Source organism: Hyposmocoma kahamanoa, unplaced genomic scaffold, assembly GCF_003589595.1.
Source record: "Hyposmocoma kahamanoa isolate Upper Pololo Valley unplaced genomic scaffold, ASM358959v1 87, whole genome shotgun sequence".
Taxonomy (NCBI): Eukaryota; Metazoa; Arthropoda; class Insecta; order Lepidoptera; family Cosmopterigidae; genus Hyposmocoma; species Hyposmocoma kahamanoa.
Genome location: NW_020654422.1, coordinates 3,125,365 through 3,148,282, shown reverse-complemented (window position 1 = coordinate 3,148,282; position 22,918 = coordinate 3,125,365). Strand labels below are relative to the sequence as shown.

Sequence of the window (22,918 nt, the reverse complement as noted above, 5' to 3'; positions counted from 1 at the left end):
AAGCAGATTGCGCTGTGTATTGTCTTTGAGTGAATTTGGTTTTAATGGGATGTGTGATTATAACTCTATCTTATCTCCTTCTAGTCAATACCCCAGACATAAACAGCAAGGATTTGTGTAATCTTACGGTATATAAGATGAGCTCGCAAATTTGATACAGTTCATCAGAGGGGAACCTATAAGGTTTAATATTAATTACTTTTGATAAGATGTGCTGACACTTTCAATTTCTAAAAACTTAGTCTTATTTGCCTCTCCCCACACAGTAATACAAGAACCCAGGACCGGCTGGGCCACTGCGACTTATATTTGATTTATTAGTTTTTTATGAGCGACATGTCTTAGCTTACTAAAGATCCAGGTCAATTTCCGTATTCTATCGCTCATAAATTCTATTTATTGGTGCCAGCTCAAGCGCCAATCCAAGATAACTCCTAAATACTTAGTAGATGTAACTCGTTCAATAAAATTACATGTACAGGTACTAGTATTCGTACTACCACATTTATGGACTTTCAGATGGAGGTCATTATTTGGTTGTGTCCTGTTATTTATGGTGAATCATATGTAATTCGATTTTGCAGTGTTCAATGTAAAGAGATTATAGTGGAGCCACATAGCTACTTTCATGAGTGCAGATTTAGCGCTGTAAAATACAGATTTCCAAGCTGAACCCATAAAAACTATTGCGGTGTCGTCCGCGTAGGAAAAAACGCGGTCATTTGATATATTTATGTTCGTTAAAACTTTGATATATATTAAAAACATTGTTGGGCCCAGCACGCTGCCTTGAGGGACACCAAAGGAGAACCTAGATTCCATAGTTAGTTGATTATCAATTTTGACTCGCTATATACGATCACTCAGGTAGTCCTTTAGTAATTTGAATGGGATACCTCGTATTCCAACCGATTCTAATTTATGTGCAAGGATGGTGTGTGAGACTGTATAAAAGGCCTATTTCAGATCTAGGCAAACGGCTAAATATTTTCTTCCTTGGTCCAGTTCTTTGGTTATTAATGACGTTAGAGCAAATACCGCATCCCCAAATTGAGAAGGCGAAAGAATGTTAAATTTCTTAAGATATGAAATGAAATGAGTATTAACTAATTTTTCTATAATTTTGGCGATGACGGGCAACAGAGAAATTGGTCTGTAATTATTGACATCATCCTTGCTGCCACCCTTGTGCACCAGTGTGATTAAAGACTTCTTGAGAAGTGCAGGAAAGTTACCAGTTTAAAGGTTTGAAAACAACTTAACTAAGTGATATATTACGGGGACACCTAGAAATATTGAAAGTTTGAGAAATTTGGTAGAGATATTGTTCCAACCAGGCGCACTATCCGATTTAAGACTATTGATAATGTTATCGACTTCTAGAGGATCAGATTTCTGTAGAACAAAAGATGATCTTTGTGAACTAGATAGAGGCTAAAAATTGTAGTCTGAGGTAATGAAATTTTTGGTTAAAATATCTTCGGTGAGATTCCTACCGATATTTGCAAAAAAGCCATTCATAAAGTTAACAGAATCGCGGGGAGTGGATTTAATATTTTGTAAATCAGTATTTGATGTTTTATTAGATATTAAATTTGTTATTGTTTTTATACCTGTCCAAAGAAGTTATGAATTTGTTGCGGATTTAGCTAACTATTCTCTCTTATGTTTGTGTTTTAACTTTTTTAGTAAATTATTGCACAAGTTTCGGAATTCTTGGAACTAATTTCTAGAACTGCATTTTGTGGGTCGGATCTTAACTTAATTTTGTATTTTATTTCTGTTTCCAGTGCAGCGAAGAATACCTGGAGTAATCCATGGCCTAATAATACCTTTGCTGCATGGTTGGGTTTTTATCAGTTTACTTTAGTCCAGTGCTTCAGTTAGTCAATTTATTAATTGGTTAACTACAATGTTCGGGTCATCATAAAACAGTGAATAATGGAGGTTTTTTTAAACGAGTTTAGTGAAAGCTTTGTCATAAATCCACCTTTTCTGTTTTCTTTTGTTTCTGTTTAGTTTTAATTTGGATAATTTCAAGAATATTGTATCGTTGTATTTAAGATTACTATGTGTGAAGACAATTTATTTTGGTTAATTTTTATCATAAACTGGTCTAGACAGCTGCCATGTCTGATCGGAAGAGAGTGACCAGGGAGAATACCGAAAGCAGCCAACATATTTAAATAATTTGTCTTATTATTAGTTTCATTTGATCCTTCATTAGGTTTATTTATATCATTTATGTCTCCCGTTATTAAGGTGTTACGATGAGCCCTGATCGTTTCCATATGCGTGCTAAGAGAATCAATAAAACTATTGGCATTAGTATTTGACGGTAACCGAAAGATACACAGAACAATGTGATCAAATACATTAATTTGAATTGAAACAAGATGCATGTTCGAGTTTTATCTTTTTCGAATGTGACTTAAGATTGCTTTTAACGTAAGTTACGACACCATCATTCTGATTGAGGTTTCATTTTGTAGCAAGTGAGGAGTAATTATTTAAAAGAGGTATTGGTTTATCCACGCTAAGCCGACACAGTCAGTATAAGAAAATCTACGTTAAACTCTAAGTGAGAGATCGTTGCTTGAAAATCACCAAAGTATAAATAGGTTGATAATGATGTTGATGTTTAAGATGCGAATAAATAGACATCTTCTAAGCAACCTCGTTCCATTGAAGACGCTGTCTTTGCTCCAGTACCAGGTAGTGGTGAAAGCAATTCCATTCACTTTAAAATAAGAACTTAACAAAACAGCTAGATCCGACTTCAGAGTTTATTACTGTGATCCCCAAAATCATAATTGTTTGGTACGTAAAAAAACATTAAGACAATGACAATTTTTAATTAAGTTTTCTTTCAAAGTATCGTTTTTTCACTACTGAATCATGATTATTTTATAATTAGGTTTTGCTTTGCACACTCTGTTGTTACCACTCTGTTGGCACCACACAAAGCATCTTTACAATTAAAGTTATTGTTTATATGAATAGTTTGAGTTTTGATTTTATTTTTGTAGCTTTTTGTTTGTTTTATGATTATATATTTATTTTTTACGTATGAAAGTTTTAATTATGTTTTTTTGTGGTGTCATTTGTGGCAAGCAAAATAAAAGTAATTTATTTCTTCTTTCTTTCATTCTTTATTTCTAGTTATATTTTTTAAACCTTTGGTTATCGATTTCTATCTCTGCCCGGAATGCTTTGCCCATAGTTGCTGTTTTAAGTCTTCCTCAAAAAATGAAATAGGTTTCGCTTAAAAAGAAAAAAAAAACAATTTTGAAAAGACACTATGAAACTTCCAATGTTTATGGAGCTGCGTTAAGTAACACATAAACCGCACGAGCGAAAATATCACCATACTATCACCCGTTCATGAAAGGATTCTACTATATTATGATGTCACGTAACGCCCTCGAGTGTACACTTTCGCGTGATTGGTTTTACGAAGTTTCCACATGAGCAAACTCGCATAATAAAGCCAGTATGCGTCTGTTAATCCATTTTTGGGAATAAATTTATTTGGAGACAAAAGTGAAGGAATTTTGTAATGGTATGTGGGTTTTATTTGGAATCAGGTATGGTAGTCCACGCAGTACATTTTTATTCAAGGAATAGTGTGTTTAGAAGTCTGTATTTATCGACGTGTTTTGTCTTGACTGTACGTGTCTGTTATTAAATGAAATTAATTCAGTGATCGAAATAGGTATAATTTTTTGCCTAAATTTCGAAAAACAGGGACGGAAAATGTAGGCTACCACATTAACCTTAAGACCTCATTTTTAGTCCAGAATCTTTTCTGGATTAAGGAAATATCTTAAGTACATTAAAAATTGACGTTATTTGGGACAGGTAGGCAGAATATATTTATCTAACTTTGCGACGCGTTTTTGCGACCACCAATTTTTCAGAATACTTAGAAAAATTCTTACCTTATATAATATGTAATGAGAATTATTAAGATGTATATCTCAAATATACTGTTGATTTATGGACATTACTTCAAGATCCCAAAGTATCACATCGACTCTTCGTGTAGTTCTAAACATAAGCTTTAACTTTCTGACTCGTCTTTCATGTCATAATTAGAAAGAAGAACAAAGAAAATTTAACAATGGCGTCTGACCCTGTTCCTTGAAGTTTGGGTACAAAAATACTACCTATTCCGATCACTGAAAATTTTATTGTTTTTTCAATTTGACGTTTACTATTCCTCCACATTTGTTTTTTCAAAAAAGTAGTTACTTCCTTTAGTGTTATTTGTAGTCTGTCACTATAATAACTAAATTGACAATGTTTACAAAAACGGATAACTTAAAATTTATAATACTGACACATCAAAGCAAGTCATCGCGTTTTATTCTAAAGTTTCGATAGAAGTGACAAGTTCAGTCCCCTGAGCTCCGCGACCGACTGCTGTAAAACAACAAGGTTTTATTTGCAGTTGGAAAATTTTGAAATAAAACTTCTGTTTGAAAGGCTTATGCTTTTGTTGAGTGCAGTTATAAGTTTGTCGTTAATATACTGTGCGAAGTTCTCCCTGGCTAGATACACCCTAGGGGAAAGTCTGTGACGCATTAGATATTAGCCTTTATGATACCTTTTTTTTTACTATTATTAATGGGTATAGTATTTGTTATTTGTTTTTGACTTATGTCTGCATAGGATTTTAAACAATTTTTCGGATCTAAATCGATTTCGTATATTTGTTTATTCAACTAACCTCAACGTTTCAGGCCCTTTGAAGAGCAAAGTACTTTCTTTGGAAAATTAAAATAGGGTATTTAATTAATAGCCTTTGTGACTATAAAAAAGGGTGGATTACATTAATGTTTGACATAATCAGCTCGTGAGACCTTTAAAGGATCCCAAACTATTGGTGTATTTGAAAAAACAAATATTACCTATACGCTATTCATGATACGAAAAATAATTTCAATTCCTACGTGTAACAATCGCGCAAAACCTAAAAACTCGTTATGTGTGTATGTTAAATGCTATCAAGCGTTGAAAATTGTTTTAATCGATGCGGCAAAAATGTTAATTTGACCGTAACAATTTAACAAAAGCCATTTGAACCCTCATTCTCCACAGTGGTGACTGAAAATTTCAACATTTACACCGAAAAACATTGCCTTTAAATTAGCCTATCGAGATACGATGACGATATGATGGAATCAATCATAACATGATTAAATTAATTACTTAAAATGGTCGCTGCAATTATTGCGTGATAGGCTTAGCGGGGCCTCCCCAATCTCTTAAAACAATATTACTTTAACCTTTTTTTTTGTTGACTCGGGGGACTCTGCTTACAGATACCCCGGCCCTGCGGGGACAGAGCCGGGGTTATGTGGAACTGAGTTGAACCATGAAGGGGAGCAGCCTAGCCCATTACTCCAAATGTAAGGCCCGGCAACTTCCAGATGAGCTCTAAATCCCGGGCCCCTCCATCCTTGCCAACGAATTCCCCCGAGTCCGCCACTCACAGCCACTGGTGCCCACCGTATCGCCCAAATTCGGCCGCGAAGGAGAGGACGAGGGGCAATGACACACCGACACGTTTCTTACCCGCGGCCCCATTACCACTGCATATGCAGCCTAAGCGGTGCGGCCCCGCCAGTATTGCGAAAGACAGGACGAGCGGCAATAACACACCGTGGCAAGAGATGTGTGTCTCTTCTCCGCGGGATGCGCGCGGGGAAGAGACACACAAGAGACCCGCACTTCCCGGACGACGGCCAAGACGAACCCGCGCGGAACGCCCTCCTCCTCGGGTCAGCTTACCACCATCGGCAGTTTTACAAATTTTGCAAACCAGCGTTTTGGTCCGCGCTGGCCGAAGCCGGTAGCTCCCATATCTAAGAGCCGTTCCCCAATCTGCCACCATGGGGGCGCATCCAATGGCAATCCAGCAACTTCACATGGAAATATTACTTTAACCTTACATTGACTTTTCGTAATATGTTACAAGGAAGCACGTAACATGGTCACCTTAAACAACATGTTGTTCATTCCAATCACGTTGTTCTTTCAGTGTAAGCGTACTAGTTACAAAATAAGGACATGTGAATATAAAGAAATGTGTTGAAAACAGAACTAACTCGGCAATACCGTTAATTTGGCCGCTAACATATTTTTTTATCATATCAAATGACGGAACCAACAAAACTGATGGTAAGCGACATGCCTATCTACAACAATTGCAGTGCCACTCTAAGCTTTCAATCGCCCTGAGACACACGTTGACAAGTTCCATGTGCCTTTAATTACACCAGCATCATTACCTTTCAAAACCGGAACTCTTTCACAAAGAGCTCTGCTGCTACTAAAACAAAATTTCATATGTCGTTGTAATGGCAAATTGATATTTCAACAATTATCCCACTAAGTCAATTTAATCACCACCACAAGAAAACACGATGCGCTCATATGAGTAGATAGTGGTGAATAAAGAATTATTCTCCTCTCTGTTATAATAATCGTAATTCTACATAATGGGATTACGTTATTTCAATGGTCGCAGAGGAGATATCAAAATAAGGCAAAGCCATTGGTTGTCAAACATATCCCTCTTCTCATTGGTGGATATTCGACATTATAGTTGCTATGTAGCCTAAAGTAATGTCGTAAATATTTATGCTGCTAACAAGTACGTTTCCGCAGGGACTAAGTTTGTTATATTAGAAGTCCTGAGCTATGTTATGGAGTCAAAATTATTTAAACATTATAGATTTTAGACTAAATCTTATAGTTCGGTTGGTAAACGCGTTGGCCACAGCGTAGAAATAGACGCTGGTAAGTATTTTCACAAAAAAAAAATGTAAAATGATTTTTGTTCCTGGTCATTTTCTAATTGGTTAATACCATTGTAATAATCACAAAAGCAAAATTGCCGGGAGAAATATTTGTATAGCCTACATTTATTTCTCACGTGAATTTGGGTGCAATTTGTGGTTGTCTATGCGTATATTCATGGCACCCGCGATATAGGGTTGCCCTAACGAGTGTGTGCGCTGTTGTTGTTAAAACTTCAGGGGTATAGCACTCTTTTATACTTACTAGCTGCTCAGTTAAATAGAAACCCATACTATCCGATACATTTTCATCTGTTATTACATTACATGGGTCTGATTGGTTTGGTTTGGTTCTGACTGAAAACTAGCGCCACAGTGAACTTAGGCATGTTCTGACTCAACGCGCTTCTACTGCTAAGACAAAAATGTTTTTATTTTTCCTCTTTTATTTAACCTTTAATAGTGTCCTATTAGTGAAAGAAGTGTTTACCTAATCTATCTAATTAAATATTACTTTTTATTCTGATTTTGCGTAACAAGGCCGCTGTTTGAATATAAGTCTATATGACAAAGTTTGAGAACATTTTCTAAAGTAATAGTTTCATGGCATTATTTTCAAACTTTGCACTGTTATTATAAAAAGCAATGTTAGGTGGAGTTTCGATAAAAATATGCTTTGAAATTCGTAGGCACAAATACCTGTAGACGCCTCTCCAATTAGTGAAGGTAGTCAATGGATTGTGCCTCTCCAATCTATCGAGAGCGAGCGAAAGGGACCTAAGTCAGCAGAAGTCGATCGACAAAAGCCTTAATTTCATTTTATCTGAACAAAAATTGTTTTAGAGCTTCATTTCAGTTTACTTTTGATAATTTTGCTTAAAACATTAATTTAATAAAGTACAAGGATTACGTAATAGAAAAATTGCTTTCTTATGATTTTCGCTGATATCTTAAAAGAAACTTTATTCAAATACATAACACGTTTAAAAGTAGACTAAATTAATTTCCCATTCAAAAAGCATAGAAAAATAAAGTCACGACTTCCGGAAAGCTCACGCATTAAGTATGAAGATGAAGTATAATAATTTAATAATTAGTTTTGTAAGTGTCTATCCTACACCCTGACTAGGTCATGTACCATACAACATTTTCTTAAAAGACCTATTTATTGTACATATTATGCAATATGGAAATAAATAAACGAATTTAAAGAAATAGTAACAAATATGGCGGTACAATGAGTATTGTAGTGCGTATAAATACACTTCACACCCTTTTTCAAACGAAACACACAAAAAGAGATAGAATAGCAGTGGCCAAGTACCGCTTATATATTACCCAATTCTTTTTTTTTATAAAGGTTTATGGCCCGGTTGCAAACCTTTAGGCCAATTTAACCAATCAGAAGGCAGTAGAGCATTTGAGTAGCCACGTATTTGATATTTTAATTAGCAAAAATACTTTTTTTTAACTTCTTATAGTTCTGTGTACAGAATTATAATAGGCATCATTTTCAGTTACTCATAAATTTCAGTTCGGTAGCGAATACCATAGACAGTAAAATTTGATTCAGAACTAAAAAGGCATCCTTGTGATTATGAAATTATAATTAACATATATATAGTACAAGAATAGAAAAACACCTTTATAATACTTCTATAGATATAGTATAGATATTGAAGCCAGTGTACCTTTATGGAGGATTATTTTCACATCTTCTCGTGTTACTCTTCGTTTGCTATTGCGTAACAACACAACACTTTACTACATAAACATGAAATAAGCAAGATAATAAGTAAATATCATTGACTTACAATTATATGGACGTCGGGTCCGCGCTAAAAAGTGTCCGAACTTATAGGGCGTTAAAATCGTATACAGAGCGTCATTCACGCTTTAGTCTGCGTTTGTTCGACTGACAGCGAAGCAAGCAAAATTAGACAGTACTGCGATGACATTACAGTTTAAATTCAACGTTTTAGCTTTTTCATATTCCTTTACATGTCACTACGTTTAAATAGGTTGACTTGGAATATTTTTTGGTTTTTGTATTAAACCCGTCGTCCTTTTATTTGTAAGTCAATGGTAAATATTGATGAAATAACAACAGCAAATTTGATGACTTTAGAGACGTAATTTTCCTTTTATATGCCTTTGCTAACCATTACAGTATTATTATTAAAATTAATGTGGTTTTAGATAACCATTCATTCATGATTGCGAGAAATGATACAAAGCAATAAGATGTTATAATGAAAAAAATGTTATACTGTTGCATTGTGGAAAGGAAAATCCCCTACGACCTGGTTTCATCGTACCTCAAGAGCAACCACCACTAGGTTGCGACATACGGTCGCCCGTGTGGAAGTCCTTAAATCGCCTTCGCATTCAGGTGGGACGCTGCAGAGACACGATATGTAAATGGGGTTTCAAGGATGCTAGTCAAACCTAATGTGACTGCGGTGCCCCAACGAAGTCCATGAAGCACTTACTGTTGTGCTCCTTGTGTCCTAATAACTGTACGAGGATCTCTACGCGGTCACGGATAGCGCAGTCAAAGTAGCAACATACTATTCAGTGTCAATATAGTCCTAATATAAAAGAAGTATAGACACGATAATAAGAACTGAAAAAAAGAGCTTTAAGTCACAAAGATCTGATGGGTACTGCCGCTGCTTCACCCTGAAATATAAGTTGACAAGTCCCATGTTCCGGAACGCGGCAATACTCACGTTACTGCTTGGCGGCAGAAATTTGTAAGATGGGAATACTTCCTTGCACAAACTTTTGTAAGGATCTCTATATGTACTACAATCTTAAGGAATGAATTGAATTATGTGATTGATTCCATGAAGAGTTATGAATAATTCAATTAAGATCCACTTGAGAAGCGTCCGCTTTCTTCCCAGTATAGTAACTTGTATGCTAAGTCTGAATTAAATTATTATATTAACCCATTGACTTACAATACTATAGACTCACATTTGCTAAGAAAAGCACCACAAAAATCGTCCGGGCGGTAGGTATGAATACGTATACATTTATTTATATACACATCAGTAGTACTTTCATTTAAATTTAGACATTATGTCTTTTTCGTAAAGTGCAATGTTAATCAAATGCACTCCACTGACACAAAGTGTCAACTTCACCTACTCGAAACGGCTTATAGAAAGCAGTGGAGACGCTCTTTAAAATAAAACAAATAAAATATTTTAATTATTGTATTATAAAAAATCGAAATACTAAAAAGTGACTTTAATGGATGGGTAGGAATAAAACGATGGGTATGAAAGTGTTCTAGGTAGTTTTGGTGATAGTAGGGTGAATGAGAATGGTGTAAGTGTGTTAGAGCTATGTTTGGAGTGGAATCTTTGCATGACAAACAATTGCAATAATAGCAGTCCATTCAGAATGCCGTAAGGGGTTCCGTGGAAATCTAAAACCAATTCGTACATAAAAGCTATAATAGTAGCGATACATATTCGTAGATCGTGTAAATATGTTAGTTTAATTTCGATCTTATTTTCTACGTACTTGTCCTGTCTAGTTTATATAAATAATCACAACATTAAATGAAGAGACTAAAAAAATTATAAAATGTACAAATGATACTCCACAACTTTCCTGTTCCTGTACTGCTTTACGCGCCATTATTGATGCGAAGTCGACGAACCGCGTTTGTCTCTTTTACTCTCTAATATTTCAATATCGCGTAAAAGAGAGGGTCGCGAACTAAGCGTCCCAATGTTGTGTTTTAAATTTATAAAATATAAAATAGAATTCCGGACTTATGTGTATTATAATATCATGAAATCGTGAATTTGATATGAGACTTTCCTGAAATATGACACTCCATTATTTTTGCTTGGCTTTCTAGTATCATTTGCACAATTTTTCACAATACAGTTAGGCATTGCGTCGCGTAGTGCTTGTGACAAGGACGTAATACGACTAAATCAAAAAGTCAGATCTCTCGTAGCGTGATCTAACTCTAGTCTCCGACACTTTTATAGCGCGACTGTGAGTCTATAGTATTGTAAGTCAATGTATTAACCCATTTTTTTTCTTGTCTGCAGTATCATCAGCTCAAAGAGAGCTCGGAAAGAGCCTCCCATCAAATGCGTCAGCAACGGCACCGCCCGTGGGTACAGTCGACAACGCCATCCGCACAGGAGTGGCAGTGGAACCACCCAGACCTACACCCCGCACCGGACCTTACTTTGACCTAGCTGCTTCGAAGAACGTCACCGCGTTGCTGGGAAAGACTGCTTATTTGAACTGTCGGGTGAAGAATTTAGGAAATAAAACGGTAAGTTTATTTTTGGATATCATTACCGTCTAATTTTAGTTTCATTTTCATCTCTCTTCTTCTTAATATACTTATCCAATGCTAGATGGGGTCGGCTCATTGACATGTATTAAATTAAAGAAAAAAAAAAGAGCCAATTCGTTATAATAAAAATGCGGAATAAGTCCATTCTGCACAAAAGTAACATAATTTTAACTCAACATGAATCAATTCATTTTAGCATAGTTTTAAAATAGTGGTGTGCCTTTTCTAAAAAATAATAATAAGATCGACTTTATTAGATATGCAAGAACACATAAACCACAGCAATTGCAATATTGGAAATGATACTATTTTTCCGGATTTAAATCGCGTATATTTGTTTTTTCAAACAAACCGACGTTTCGGGCCCTTTACAAGTCCCATGGTCACGGTTGACTGAGGTGGTACAGTCTTCAACCAGTTATGTCTAATGTTAATGCAAACCACCCTATTTTTTCATTATAGTTACAATAGTTATTAATTAAATTACTTGTTTTTAATTTTACAAAGAAAACATTCCATTTTACGCTACATTAAGTTTTACAAATTATTTTATTGAACGAATTTTTATTAAGTTCAAATCATTATTAATTAATAATAGAAATTAGAGTAAACTAAAACATATTAGTTAGTACTACAGTCGTATGTCTGTTTGGGGTTTTAAATCAGAGGAAATACTGGATCCCAAACTGGTGGTACGGAGAAACCATCTTCCCTGTTGAAATTAGGATGTTTTTTAAATTCAATGGCCTCTCGTAGCATCCTGGGTAGATAACGGACTTCTTTTGCAAGGACCTGGGGTTTGTCAAACAACATTGAATATGTAGGTTTATCCATGAAATGCTCGCAGACTGCAGACTTGTTTACACGACGGTGTTTGCCATCAGCTGTATGTTCTTTGACGCGGGTACTTCGCTTCTTTTGTCCAATATAAGAGAGACCGCACTCACTGTCAAGCTTGTAAACTCCTGCATCCTGTAAGGGGATGTTACATTTCACGGGTCTCAGGAACTGAGAAATCTTTCTCAGGGGCTTGAAATAGGTCTTGATAGATGCACGCCTGAAGACTCTTCCGATCTTGTCTGTAACACCTCTCACGTAAGGTAAAATGGCAGGTCTTCGCTCGACTGTTAGTAGTAAACTTATTCGCATATAGGACTTGCTTTATATGCTGAAGTTCCTCTGCCAGATGATTACTATCGCAGACACCATGTGCTCTCTGAAACAAAGATTTGCCCAGGGTAGCTAACTGGCTAGGATGGTGATGGGAATATCTATCGAGATACCTATCTGTATGGGTTTTCTTTCGAAATACAGTATGGCCTAAGGTGTTATTAGGATTTCTTTTAATTAAAACATCTAAGAAAGCTAAAGTACCATAATTCTCTTGTTCTATAGTAAATTCGATCTTAGTACTAAAAGAATTAAAATGATCCAAGAAAGAAGATATGCTATCTTTAGGTAACATTGTGAAAGTATCATCAACGTACCGTTTGAAAATCCATGGGCAAAACTCGCTCTTCGAAGTCTTCCATGAAAATATCGGCAACAACGGGAGATACCGGGGAGCCCATCGTTATACCACCAATTTGTAGGTAGAATTCATTTTTCCACAATAGATAGCCTGACGTTAGGCAGTATTCTAATAATTCTGTATATTCAATGGACATAATATGTTCCCTTAGCTTTCTACGTACAATTAAATTAAATCCGGACAAATCGTTTCATTTCCTATGTGTAACATTCGCGAAAACCTAAGAACTCGATATAATTGCAATAGTGTTCTATAAAGTTATAAAGTAGAAAGTAATCTGTAATTTCAAGGACTTTTTTGTTTTTACTATACGTATCTTACCTACGTGTCTTGTCACGGAAAATTTTTTGCTGTAAAATACACTTAAACAAAAATTCGTCTCAAGATGAAGATTAATCCTTAAAATGCTGAGCCCGCGTATTGAATTTACTCGCCCCAAGCTGTTATATTTATTTGACATTCAAAGGATTCTCAATATTTTGTTGAATTGTAAATAATTTCGAAACGTTTCATTGAAATAAAATAACTCTATTAACTGCAAAGTCTTTGAGCTCAAAAAATCCATTTGCGGCTTTCAATATGTTTTATTTCTAAATGTGTTCCATAAGTACCATGCAGAATAATTTAAGAGGTGATTTATCATAAATATTCAAAGACAAATTAAATTTTTACCAGTTATCCTTTTCCTTAAATGTATTTTTTAAATTATAATTCACATCTTTCTCTACCAGTGGGATGAATGACATTTATTAATTAAAACCACTTATAATTTAAATTTAGTAATAATCATTTATTTATACTACACTATATATTAGTTATCACCAGAGTTTGAAAGAAACGTGAGTTCTAAAGCCATTACGTTATGGCGAACTTCGTTTGAAAGCTTGTAAAAGTACCTTCATGCATAAAACTATTTTTATAACGGCGCCAAAAATGTACAAAATTTACCGAAGGTATTTAAAAACAATTAAACAACTTATTGGCTAATATAGTGTCCTGACCCTATTATACCTGATGATCTGACACTATTCACCTACAAACATAGTTATACGATATTATTCACGTACGAGACCCTATTATAAATAGTGTCAGATCTCGAGCGCCTATTATAGTTTTGACCCGGCCTAAAAAGTGAAGCTGTGTGTGTGTTTTCCCTGTATGTATTTAAATAAAACGTGTGTTAGTGTTAGTAGCAATAGAGCTCTTATGTAAGAGTTCGTTTTTTTATTATATCATGTGACGGGATGAACAAGCGTGGCACTGTTTTTTTTTATTGGGCACAAATAAAAAAAATGTAATTGTGATTGGTTTTGAGTTGTTATTGTTATTTTATGATTTATTAAGCTGTTGTGCTTCCTATAACATACATAAATATATAATTAGTTATTTCGTAACTCAGACATAAATGTTTATTGTTATAGAATTCTGAGTTATACTTAAGACTGATATTTTTATGCCTAAAATTATTAATACTTTTTGAGATACCAACTGAGGGAAGAACAAGTGGCGTGTCTTGTGTTGAAATAAAATTGCAGTGCCACTCAGAACTTTAAATCGCAAAGATGTAAGGGGCACTGCCATTGTCGTCACCTTGGGACAGAAGTTGACAAGTTTCACGTGTTTTTATTTTCACCAGCACCCTTACCCTTCAAAACTGCAACATATAATGCTGGCAGAAATAGTTACTTACTTCCCTGGGCGAATTCTTCCACTAAGAGTTCTACTACTAATGTCAGTACTGCCACATATCTATTTCCACCGCCAAGCAGTAATGTAACATTACTGCCTTCCGGTTTTGAAAGGTAAAGGTGCTGGTGAAACTACTACTACATGGGACTGGCCAACTTTACATTTTAGTAACAGTAGTGCTTCTTGTGAATTAGTTCGTCTAGGGAAGTGCTGCCACTATACCAATTTCTGCCGCCAAGCATTACCGCGTTCCGGTTTTGAAAGCGCTGGTAAAACTATAGTCACATGTGACTTGTCAATTTAAGCCTCAGGGTGACACATGCAGTGGCAAAAGCTCTGACTGCATTGCACGACTATTTATTGATATCATGAAAGAACTTCGTGAGCTTTATGCCGTACGGCTAATAGTAACCTCAAAGTTCCATTTAATTTGAATTCGTATTCTTAATTTACTTAAAACCCTCAACGTAGTATTCTTTAGAACAAAAATGTAAATTACGTTCACGCATATCATTATCCCTCGCAAAATTCTCTCATGGAAAGCGGTGCACTAAAAAATCTACTCAACAACAAGCAGCCCAACACATTCATATGTACCACGTTGTCACTAACGAGTTCGCCGTCCAATTTACATAGCGGTCTACCACAAACTCTTCGCTTAAAATGAAACATAACAATAGCACAATGCAACTTTAAAGTCCCGCCATTGTATCCAACTTTATAAATAAAAGTCTCATTAGGGCAACGGCGCATCTTCCATATAAATAACAGGGTACGGCTAATGAGTTATTTCTGCTTGGTGAACGAGTTAAAGTATAAAGCGATTATTTGTGAGGTGTCTTTAAAGGGTTTTAAATTTAAATTTAATTTCTAAATTTAATTTTTAATCGACTTCAAAATTCAAAAATAGGAGCAGGTTCTCAATTTGAATGTATTTTTTTGTTGGTTACTTCAGTAGTGGTCCCATTTCAATTTGAATAAAAATTTCCACCGCTAAGGGTAGCAAACTAGGGAATGAATGACTTTGGTCGGTTGTTTTAGTACTTTTTACAGAGATTATTATCTCATGAAAAGTTCTCGTTTTCATTCATTAAAGTGCTGCTAGCCTAGTGCAAAAATCCTTACTTCTCAGTTGAGTCTGATAGTGAAGAAAAACATTCTGATGAAACATTCGAAGTTTCACGATCTTTGAAAAAGCTTTGAAGTCCCCAACCCGCATTGGAGCAGCATGACTGACTATGCCCTAAATCCGTGCTCAACGGCGGACGCATAAAAATGATGATAATTACATTAACACTAACATATCCTTATTTGAGACCAGTAATATAAATAAGTAATAAAAATATAATATCATAAAATAATACTTACTACATGAAATAATTATGTACTAATTTTGTCCGTTAAAACCACTCCTCCGAAATTTAAAATTTTGCTGGTGTGGCTATAATACAGATTGAAATAGAGAATGCTTTAAAGGACCTAAAAACCGAATTTAAACAAAATATTAGTATAAAATTAAAACAAATTACCACTGAAGAAAATATTTCTACCATAGAACAAAAAATTGAACGTCTACAATATGAAAACTCTAAATTACATGCAGCGAATAAGGAAATCCAAGATGAACTCAATAACCTGAAAGTATATATTCATAAAATATCACCAGATAAAACAGAAAACACATTCAATAACTATGTTGTTTTACATGGCCTGTCTTCCCATTATAGTGAATCTGATGATCAATTATTTGATCGAGTTTCATACATTTTTCGAGACATACTGAATACAGACATATCGCGATACATAGAGAAGATAACTTTCATAGGCAAAAGAGGAAATGTTAGACCACTAAAAATTGAATTAAAAAATAAAAGATTAAGAAAATACATACTTCAGAATGCTGCATATTTTAGAGAGGTTGGTTTAGGAGTAACAGAATACCTAACTGAGATGGAATTAAGGCAAAGACGTGAATTGAATAAAGCACTACAAAATGCACGTAAAAATGGACATCATGCGATCATAAGAAATAATAAATTAATTATAATTGGTAGAGAGTCTTCCTGCCATAGTAGTGGAGCGCCTAATAAGAGGAATGATGAATCGCTTGCCGAAATTGAATCTGAGGTGAATATTGAAAACGAAAAAAAAAAAATTCAGTGTACTTAAATGAAATTCAAAAACAAACAAACGTTGACAATACTAATTACCGAGTTCACAATGAAACAAAACAACCACATTATAAAAAAAACCTTACTACTATACCTTTCGATGATTACTTATGCATTATATATCAAAACCTGCAAAGTGTTAATAATAAGATACACCTACTAGAAGATTTTATCGAAGCAAACCAAAAGATGCATGCCATTTGCCTGATAAAAACATGGGTAAATGAAGAAAAACTTAAATTATTTTACTTACCTGGTTACCAAATAGGATCTAGCTTCTGTCGTAAATCTAAAAGGGAGGCTGTAGGAGGAGGAGTATGCATATTGAACAGAGGAAGCCAAGAGATGAAAACCAGAAATGATACAGTACAATTATCCCTAGAAAATACTTTCGAAATCTGTGCGGTGGAATTACCCGGACATAACTCAATAATAATTGACTTATATTGGCCAAATAGCAACATTAACAAAGACAAATTTTTTGATTGTTTAGAAATTCCTTTGAAATTATTATCATTAAGGGATACTACAAAAACCATTTTAATAGGTGGTGACTTTAATGTTAACTTCTTAACAAACACTATAATAAAAAATATTTAAAAAAATATCATGTTAACATATAATTCTCTACAGGTTGTCAAAGAACCGATTAGAATAACCCAAAGTAGATCTTATCTTCATAAATATTAAGTCAAATTACTACCAATGTTCAATGTCAATGAATTCGGTTTTTCAGACCATAAAGGTTTACTTTTCTCTATCACAAAGAGTATTCAAGCTCCAAAACAATTTTCGATAGCAAAAAGGATATATAATGACAAAAATGTAAGTGAATTTAAGAAATAACTTCAAACTATAGAGTGGAAAGATATAATAAAACCTGAAAAAAATATGAACGAAAGTTATAATGCATTCAATAACACCATCCAAAAAACGCTTAACAAATGTATACCTAAATTAATTCATCAACTACAAAATAAACGCGAGACCCCTTATCTTACTCCAGGGCTTGAAATATCTTGTCGCAATAAAAGATTAATAAAATTATTAACAACACAAACAAAAAATAAATTAATACATAATTATTACAAAGGATATTGTAAAACTTTAAAAAAAACCATTCACATGTCAAAAAAGATAAGAAACATATATAAATATTCAAATTCAAAAAATAAAAGTAAAGCCATGAGGCATGTTATAAATAAAGAAACTAACCGTCGATCCCATATAGTCAAACAAAACATTATATTGAAACATAACGAAATAATACATACGGACTCAAAAAAGATTGCAAATTGTTTCAACGATTATTTCTCTACAATAAGCAACACCCAAAATTCGATACGTGACAAAAGCTGTAATATGTCAAACACAGTCAGTAACTCAATTTTTTTACAATTGGTAGATTTAAGTGAAATTTACAAAATTATTAATACTCTTAAAAATAAAACGAGCTTTGGCGTAGATGAGGTTCCGCCGTACTTAGTAAAGAAATGTGTAGACAATCTAACTCTCCCATTTACCTTACTGATAAATCAATCTTTTCAAGAGGGATGTTTTCTGGATTCTCTGAAAATGTCGCTAGTTAAGCCAGTTCATAAGAAGGGCGATAAAACTGATTTAAGCAACTACCGCCCCATTGCTTTATTACCTACATCGGCCAAAGTAATAGAGACTGCGATGTCAAAAAGACTCATTGCATTGTTTGAAAAGTTTAAAGTTTTCCATGACAGCCAATATGGTTTCCGTAAAAATAGAACCACGGTCCTAGCCTTATATAAGTATGTTCAGAAAATATTAAATATAATTAACAACAAAGAATACGCGGTGGGTTTGCTACTCGATATGAGTAAGTCATACGATAGAGTAAATTATAAAATATTACTCGACAAGCTCTATTATCTTGGTGTAAGAGGCCTAGCTTTTAAATGGTGTCAATCATATGTTCAAAACCGATCCCAATGCGTTGAAATTGAAAACACTAACTTTCACACAGGCGAAATTGAGCGTGTCAGATCAAATGTTATCTCTATCACTGGTTCAATTCCTCAGGGCAGCGTGCTGGGTTGCATTCTGTTCCCTGTGTACGTAAATGACCTTCCTCACTCAATTCCTTTCGATAGTATACTGTTTGCGGATGATGTATCTGTTGTTTTACCTTACACATGTACTAATTCACTACAGAAGGACTTAGATGCGGTATTGGATTCACTCACAGAATGGCTCGATCAAAATAACCTACAACTAAATTTAGAAAAAACAAAATTAATTTAATTTAAACCCCGCCAAAAAATTGCTTTCTATATCAACTATATTTAAAAATCAAACAAATTAGAAATGGTAGATTCGGCAACTATGTTGGGTATTGAAATAGATACACACATAAATTGAAAACCCTACATTCAAAAATTATCTAACCGTTTATCTTCACTTATACACGCTCTTAGACAACTGAAACGTGTTACTGCCCTAAAAACGGCCCCTTCAGCTTATTGTGCGTTTGCCCACTCGCGACTAGCCTATGGGATTATACTGTGGGGAAACAGCTCGTATTGTCAAGAAATTTTTGTTCTACAAAAAAAAAAGATCAGAATATTAACCAACATAAAACAAACGGACTCTGTAAACCGTACTTTACAACACTTAACATACTGACTCTGACGTGCCTATACATTTTTGAAGCCTGTAAGTTCCTTAAAAAACACGCAGATTTATACTCTCCGATAAAATTAATAAGACGTAATAATCGTTACCATAATAAGCTTAAACTTCCTTCCTCTAGCCTAAAATTATTTTCTTGTGCATCACACCCTATGTTAATAAAAATATATAACCACATCCCAAATTATATCAAAAATTTAGATAAAGACACGGTTTTTGAAAAACGTTTAAAAGAATTGCTAAACAATAAAACCTATTATACTCGTAATATGTCTGAATTTTTTGGCGATAAATGTATTTGAAATTGATTTCATGTCTATATGACATTTATTTAATAATTGAAAATACAATTCAGTAAAAATTATTATTAGAAATAAATAATATATATCATAATAATAAAATAAATGTACGAATAATATATATTACAATATATGTTAAAATAATTGTATCATTACGTTTAGGTTTAAATTGTGCTACGCCCTAACAGGGTATCACATGTATGTATCTAAGTTTATTAAAATGTGAATTGCAATAAATGAAATGAAATTAAATGCAATAGTAATAAAAAATAATAATCATAATAATAATAATTTAATTAATTTTAAGATAAAAATATTGTGTAATAATTATGTTTATTAATAATTATAGAATCTATAATATAATTAATTATCTAAACTAATTAACTACGTTCAAGCTTGCAATGTATTTAAATTCCATTGTAACTTTGCTACACCCTTACAGTGTATCACATGTATAAGTTTATCATCCATGTGAAACGCAAATAAATGAATATGAATACACCAATGGTGCAATCTATCAAATTTAGAGTTAACAAATAAAGTCAGAAAAAAATGTACAAAAAGAATTAAATTAAAAGGAGATAAATTATCAATCAGTGAAAAATGGTACGTTGCGCACATACGTATAGAAAACATTAATATTTCACACAAATGAAATTGATATAAGCAACGTTACAGCTACACAGGAATCAATCAATTTAAGACCGTGTTCGAAGCGTTTCGGGATGCCTCTGAAACTGACAGATGATTAATGACAGATGATAACTTTAGAACGTACCTTGTTTAATATTAACTCTTGCTAAATATACTACATTTTAAAAATTCGAAGTAAGAAACAAAAGTCAAAAAGATAGTTTTGCCAATTTATCGAATATTGTGTTCTTAGACTACCTATTGGAAATTTTCGGCTCTAAATCGCGTATCTTTGGTTTTTTCAAACAATTCGACGTTTCGAGCTCTTTACAGGTCCGGTGATTTCGGCTGACTGTTTAGATATGTCTCTTTTTTTTTCATAATATTTTTGGCGTTATTAGCCGGTGTTGTTCGCGTCCATAGGCTGTGACTCTACATTACATACACGTGACTCCTGGGTAGTACCAAATGAACAACTGATTCCTTAAGATCTCAGGTTGTGAGGCTTTACGATGGTCTCATGTAATATCCAAATATCGCCTAGCTTGGTGGCAGAGTCCTCATAGGACTCGACTGGTTAGCGACCACCCTCGCGTCGGAATCTGTCGCAAAGCACCTTTGGGTGTGTTCCGACTGTGAGCGCGAATACCAGCTCCTCCCTCCCGATTGCCACAGTCTCACCAGTTCTCGGCTTGCATGGTCCTGTACCCCTGCTTTGCTGCGCTGAGCGTGTCGCTTTGACGTGGGGGCCAGGGAGACCCGGTGAAACGGTTGACCGCTGGCCGCCCGCTGGTATGTAGAGAACCCGAACCCGGGCTTGTCCCAGCCAGGGAGGCTGTCCTGCCGCCAGTGATAAAAGCCTATTGATCTTCGTGCCGGACTGGGACTCCGGGGTGGAACCCGTCGGCCAAACTTAGCTTGGACTGGGGGCCCTTCCATCCCCCACGCCAGGGAGACGCTACACTTGGTGTTCCAGGGTGGAATATGGTCTATTTTTTACCCAAGTAACTGTTGAGATTGCGGCAATCCACTTCACCCTCCATTTACATGTTTCTATTTATAGCCATAAAAATGGAAAACGTTTATACAGCGGCGCCCTGTTCCACTTTAAATGTGGACTTTTGCAACATCAGGAGACTTCACTCTAACTCGAATGACGTTCATCACCATCTCGAGACGTCCAAGCCGGCCTTATTTTTCCTGACGGAGACGCAGATATCTACCCTGTCTAACATATCGTACCTCATGAACCCCGGATACAGTCTGGAATACAAGTTTCTTTCTCGGGCTGGGGTGTGCATGTATGTTCGGGATGATATCTGCTGTCGCCGTCTAGGCAGTTTCGAAGACAGGGACCTGTCTCTACTCTGGGCGCGTGTTGATTACGGGGGCTACACCTACTACCTACCTACTACCTACACCGCGTGCCTGTACAGGCCTCATAGCGGAGACTCGGAAACTGACCGACTCCGAAGGTGCGTCCAAAAGGGATTCGACGAAATCCTGCAAGAGCTTTCCTCAGTGAAGGTGTTGATTCTCGGCGACTTTAACACCCACCACATGGAGTGGTTAGGATAAGCACGTACCGATTTTACAGGGAGAGCTGTGCGCGACTTTGCCGCTGCATATGACCTCACACAATTAATTGATGGTCCAACCAGAGTACCGGACATTGAAGGTCATACCCCTGGTTTGCTGGACCTAATGCTGACATCTCACCCAGAGGGCATTTGGGCGGTCCGCCATGCCTGCTTGGGAACATCTGATCATCTACTGATCCGTTCTGAGGTGAGTGTTACATATGCCAGAAGCCCCAGACCACCTGGGAGGCGTCGTGTTTGGCATTATGGCTCAGCTGATTGGGACAGATTGCGTGAGTTCTACGCCTCCTTCCTATGGAAGCAATTGAGCTTATCTTCGGACTATCCTGACGTCTGCACAGCATCCATTGCCGAGGCGATACTGTTGGGCATGGAATGTTTTATTCCAAACTCTGCAGTGCGCGTCTGTGGTCGCTCTCAGCCTTGGTTTCGTAGGTCTTGCGCTGAAGCTTGCAACGCTAAGTGCATGGCCTACCGGGCTTTGACTGTTGCGTCAGGCTCCAAGGACCCACAAACTTCCAAATCGAAACAGAAATTTAACGCAGCCTCCAGGTTCTGCAAAAGGGAAATTGCCGCTGCAAAATTTGCGCACACTGGCAAAATTGGCGAAAAACTACTTGGCCATCCATCGGGTAGCCGTGCCTTCTGGTCCCTCGCCAAAGCTGTTCAGGGAAACTTCTGTCGAGTCTCGCTGCGACCATTACGCAAGCCTGATGGTTCACTGGCTCATTCCGCTAAAGAGAAAGCTGATCTCCTATGCTTTCTTTTTGCGTCGAACTCAACTCTTGACGACGAGGGTAACTCACCGCCTACTATCCCGCGGTGTAAGTTCACAATGCCCGAAATTCGCTTCACGCAAAATGCGGTATGGCGTGCTCTTTTTGCCCTCGACGTCAAGAAGTCCAGTGGACCCGATGGCGTTCCTGCTATTGTGCTCCCGAGTTGACTCCGGTCTTAACGCGCCTCTTTTCGTTCTCATAACACTCAGGTAAAGTCCCGTCTTCGTGGAAGATAGCCTGCGTTCACCCCATACCCAAGAAAGGTGACAGAACAGACCCGTCCAACTGTCGGCCTATAGCGATAACCTCCTTGCTCTCCAAAGTGATGGGGCGTGTGGTAAACAACCAGCTCTTAGATTACCTTGAGGATCGCCAACTTATTAACGACCGCCAGTACGGCTTTCGCCGCGGT

At 35.9% G+C, this 22,918-nt stretch overlaps 1 protein-coding gene across 3 annotated transcripts in view; it reads left to right on the top strand.

Moving 5' to 3' along the window:
• The window catches only part of LOC113235054 (tyrosine-protein phosphatase Lar-like), a 135,273-nt gene that overhangs the window by 76,746 nt on the left and 35,609 nt on the right, over window positions 1-22,918 (top strand). For all 3 annotated transcript variants that reach the window (XM_026470596.1, XM_026470597.1, XM_026470595.1), the window contains exon 2: window positions 10,886-11,118. In XM_026470596.1, the coding sequence (XP_026326381.1) occupies window positions 10,886-11,118 (233 nt within the window). The remainder of the gene's footprint in view (window positions 1-10,885; window positions 11,119-22,918) is intronic.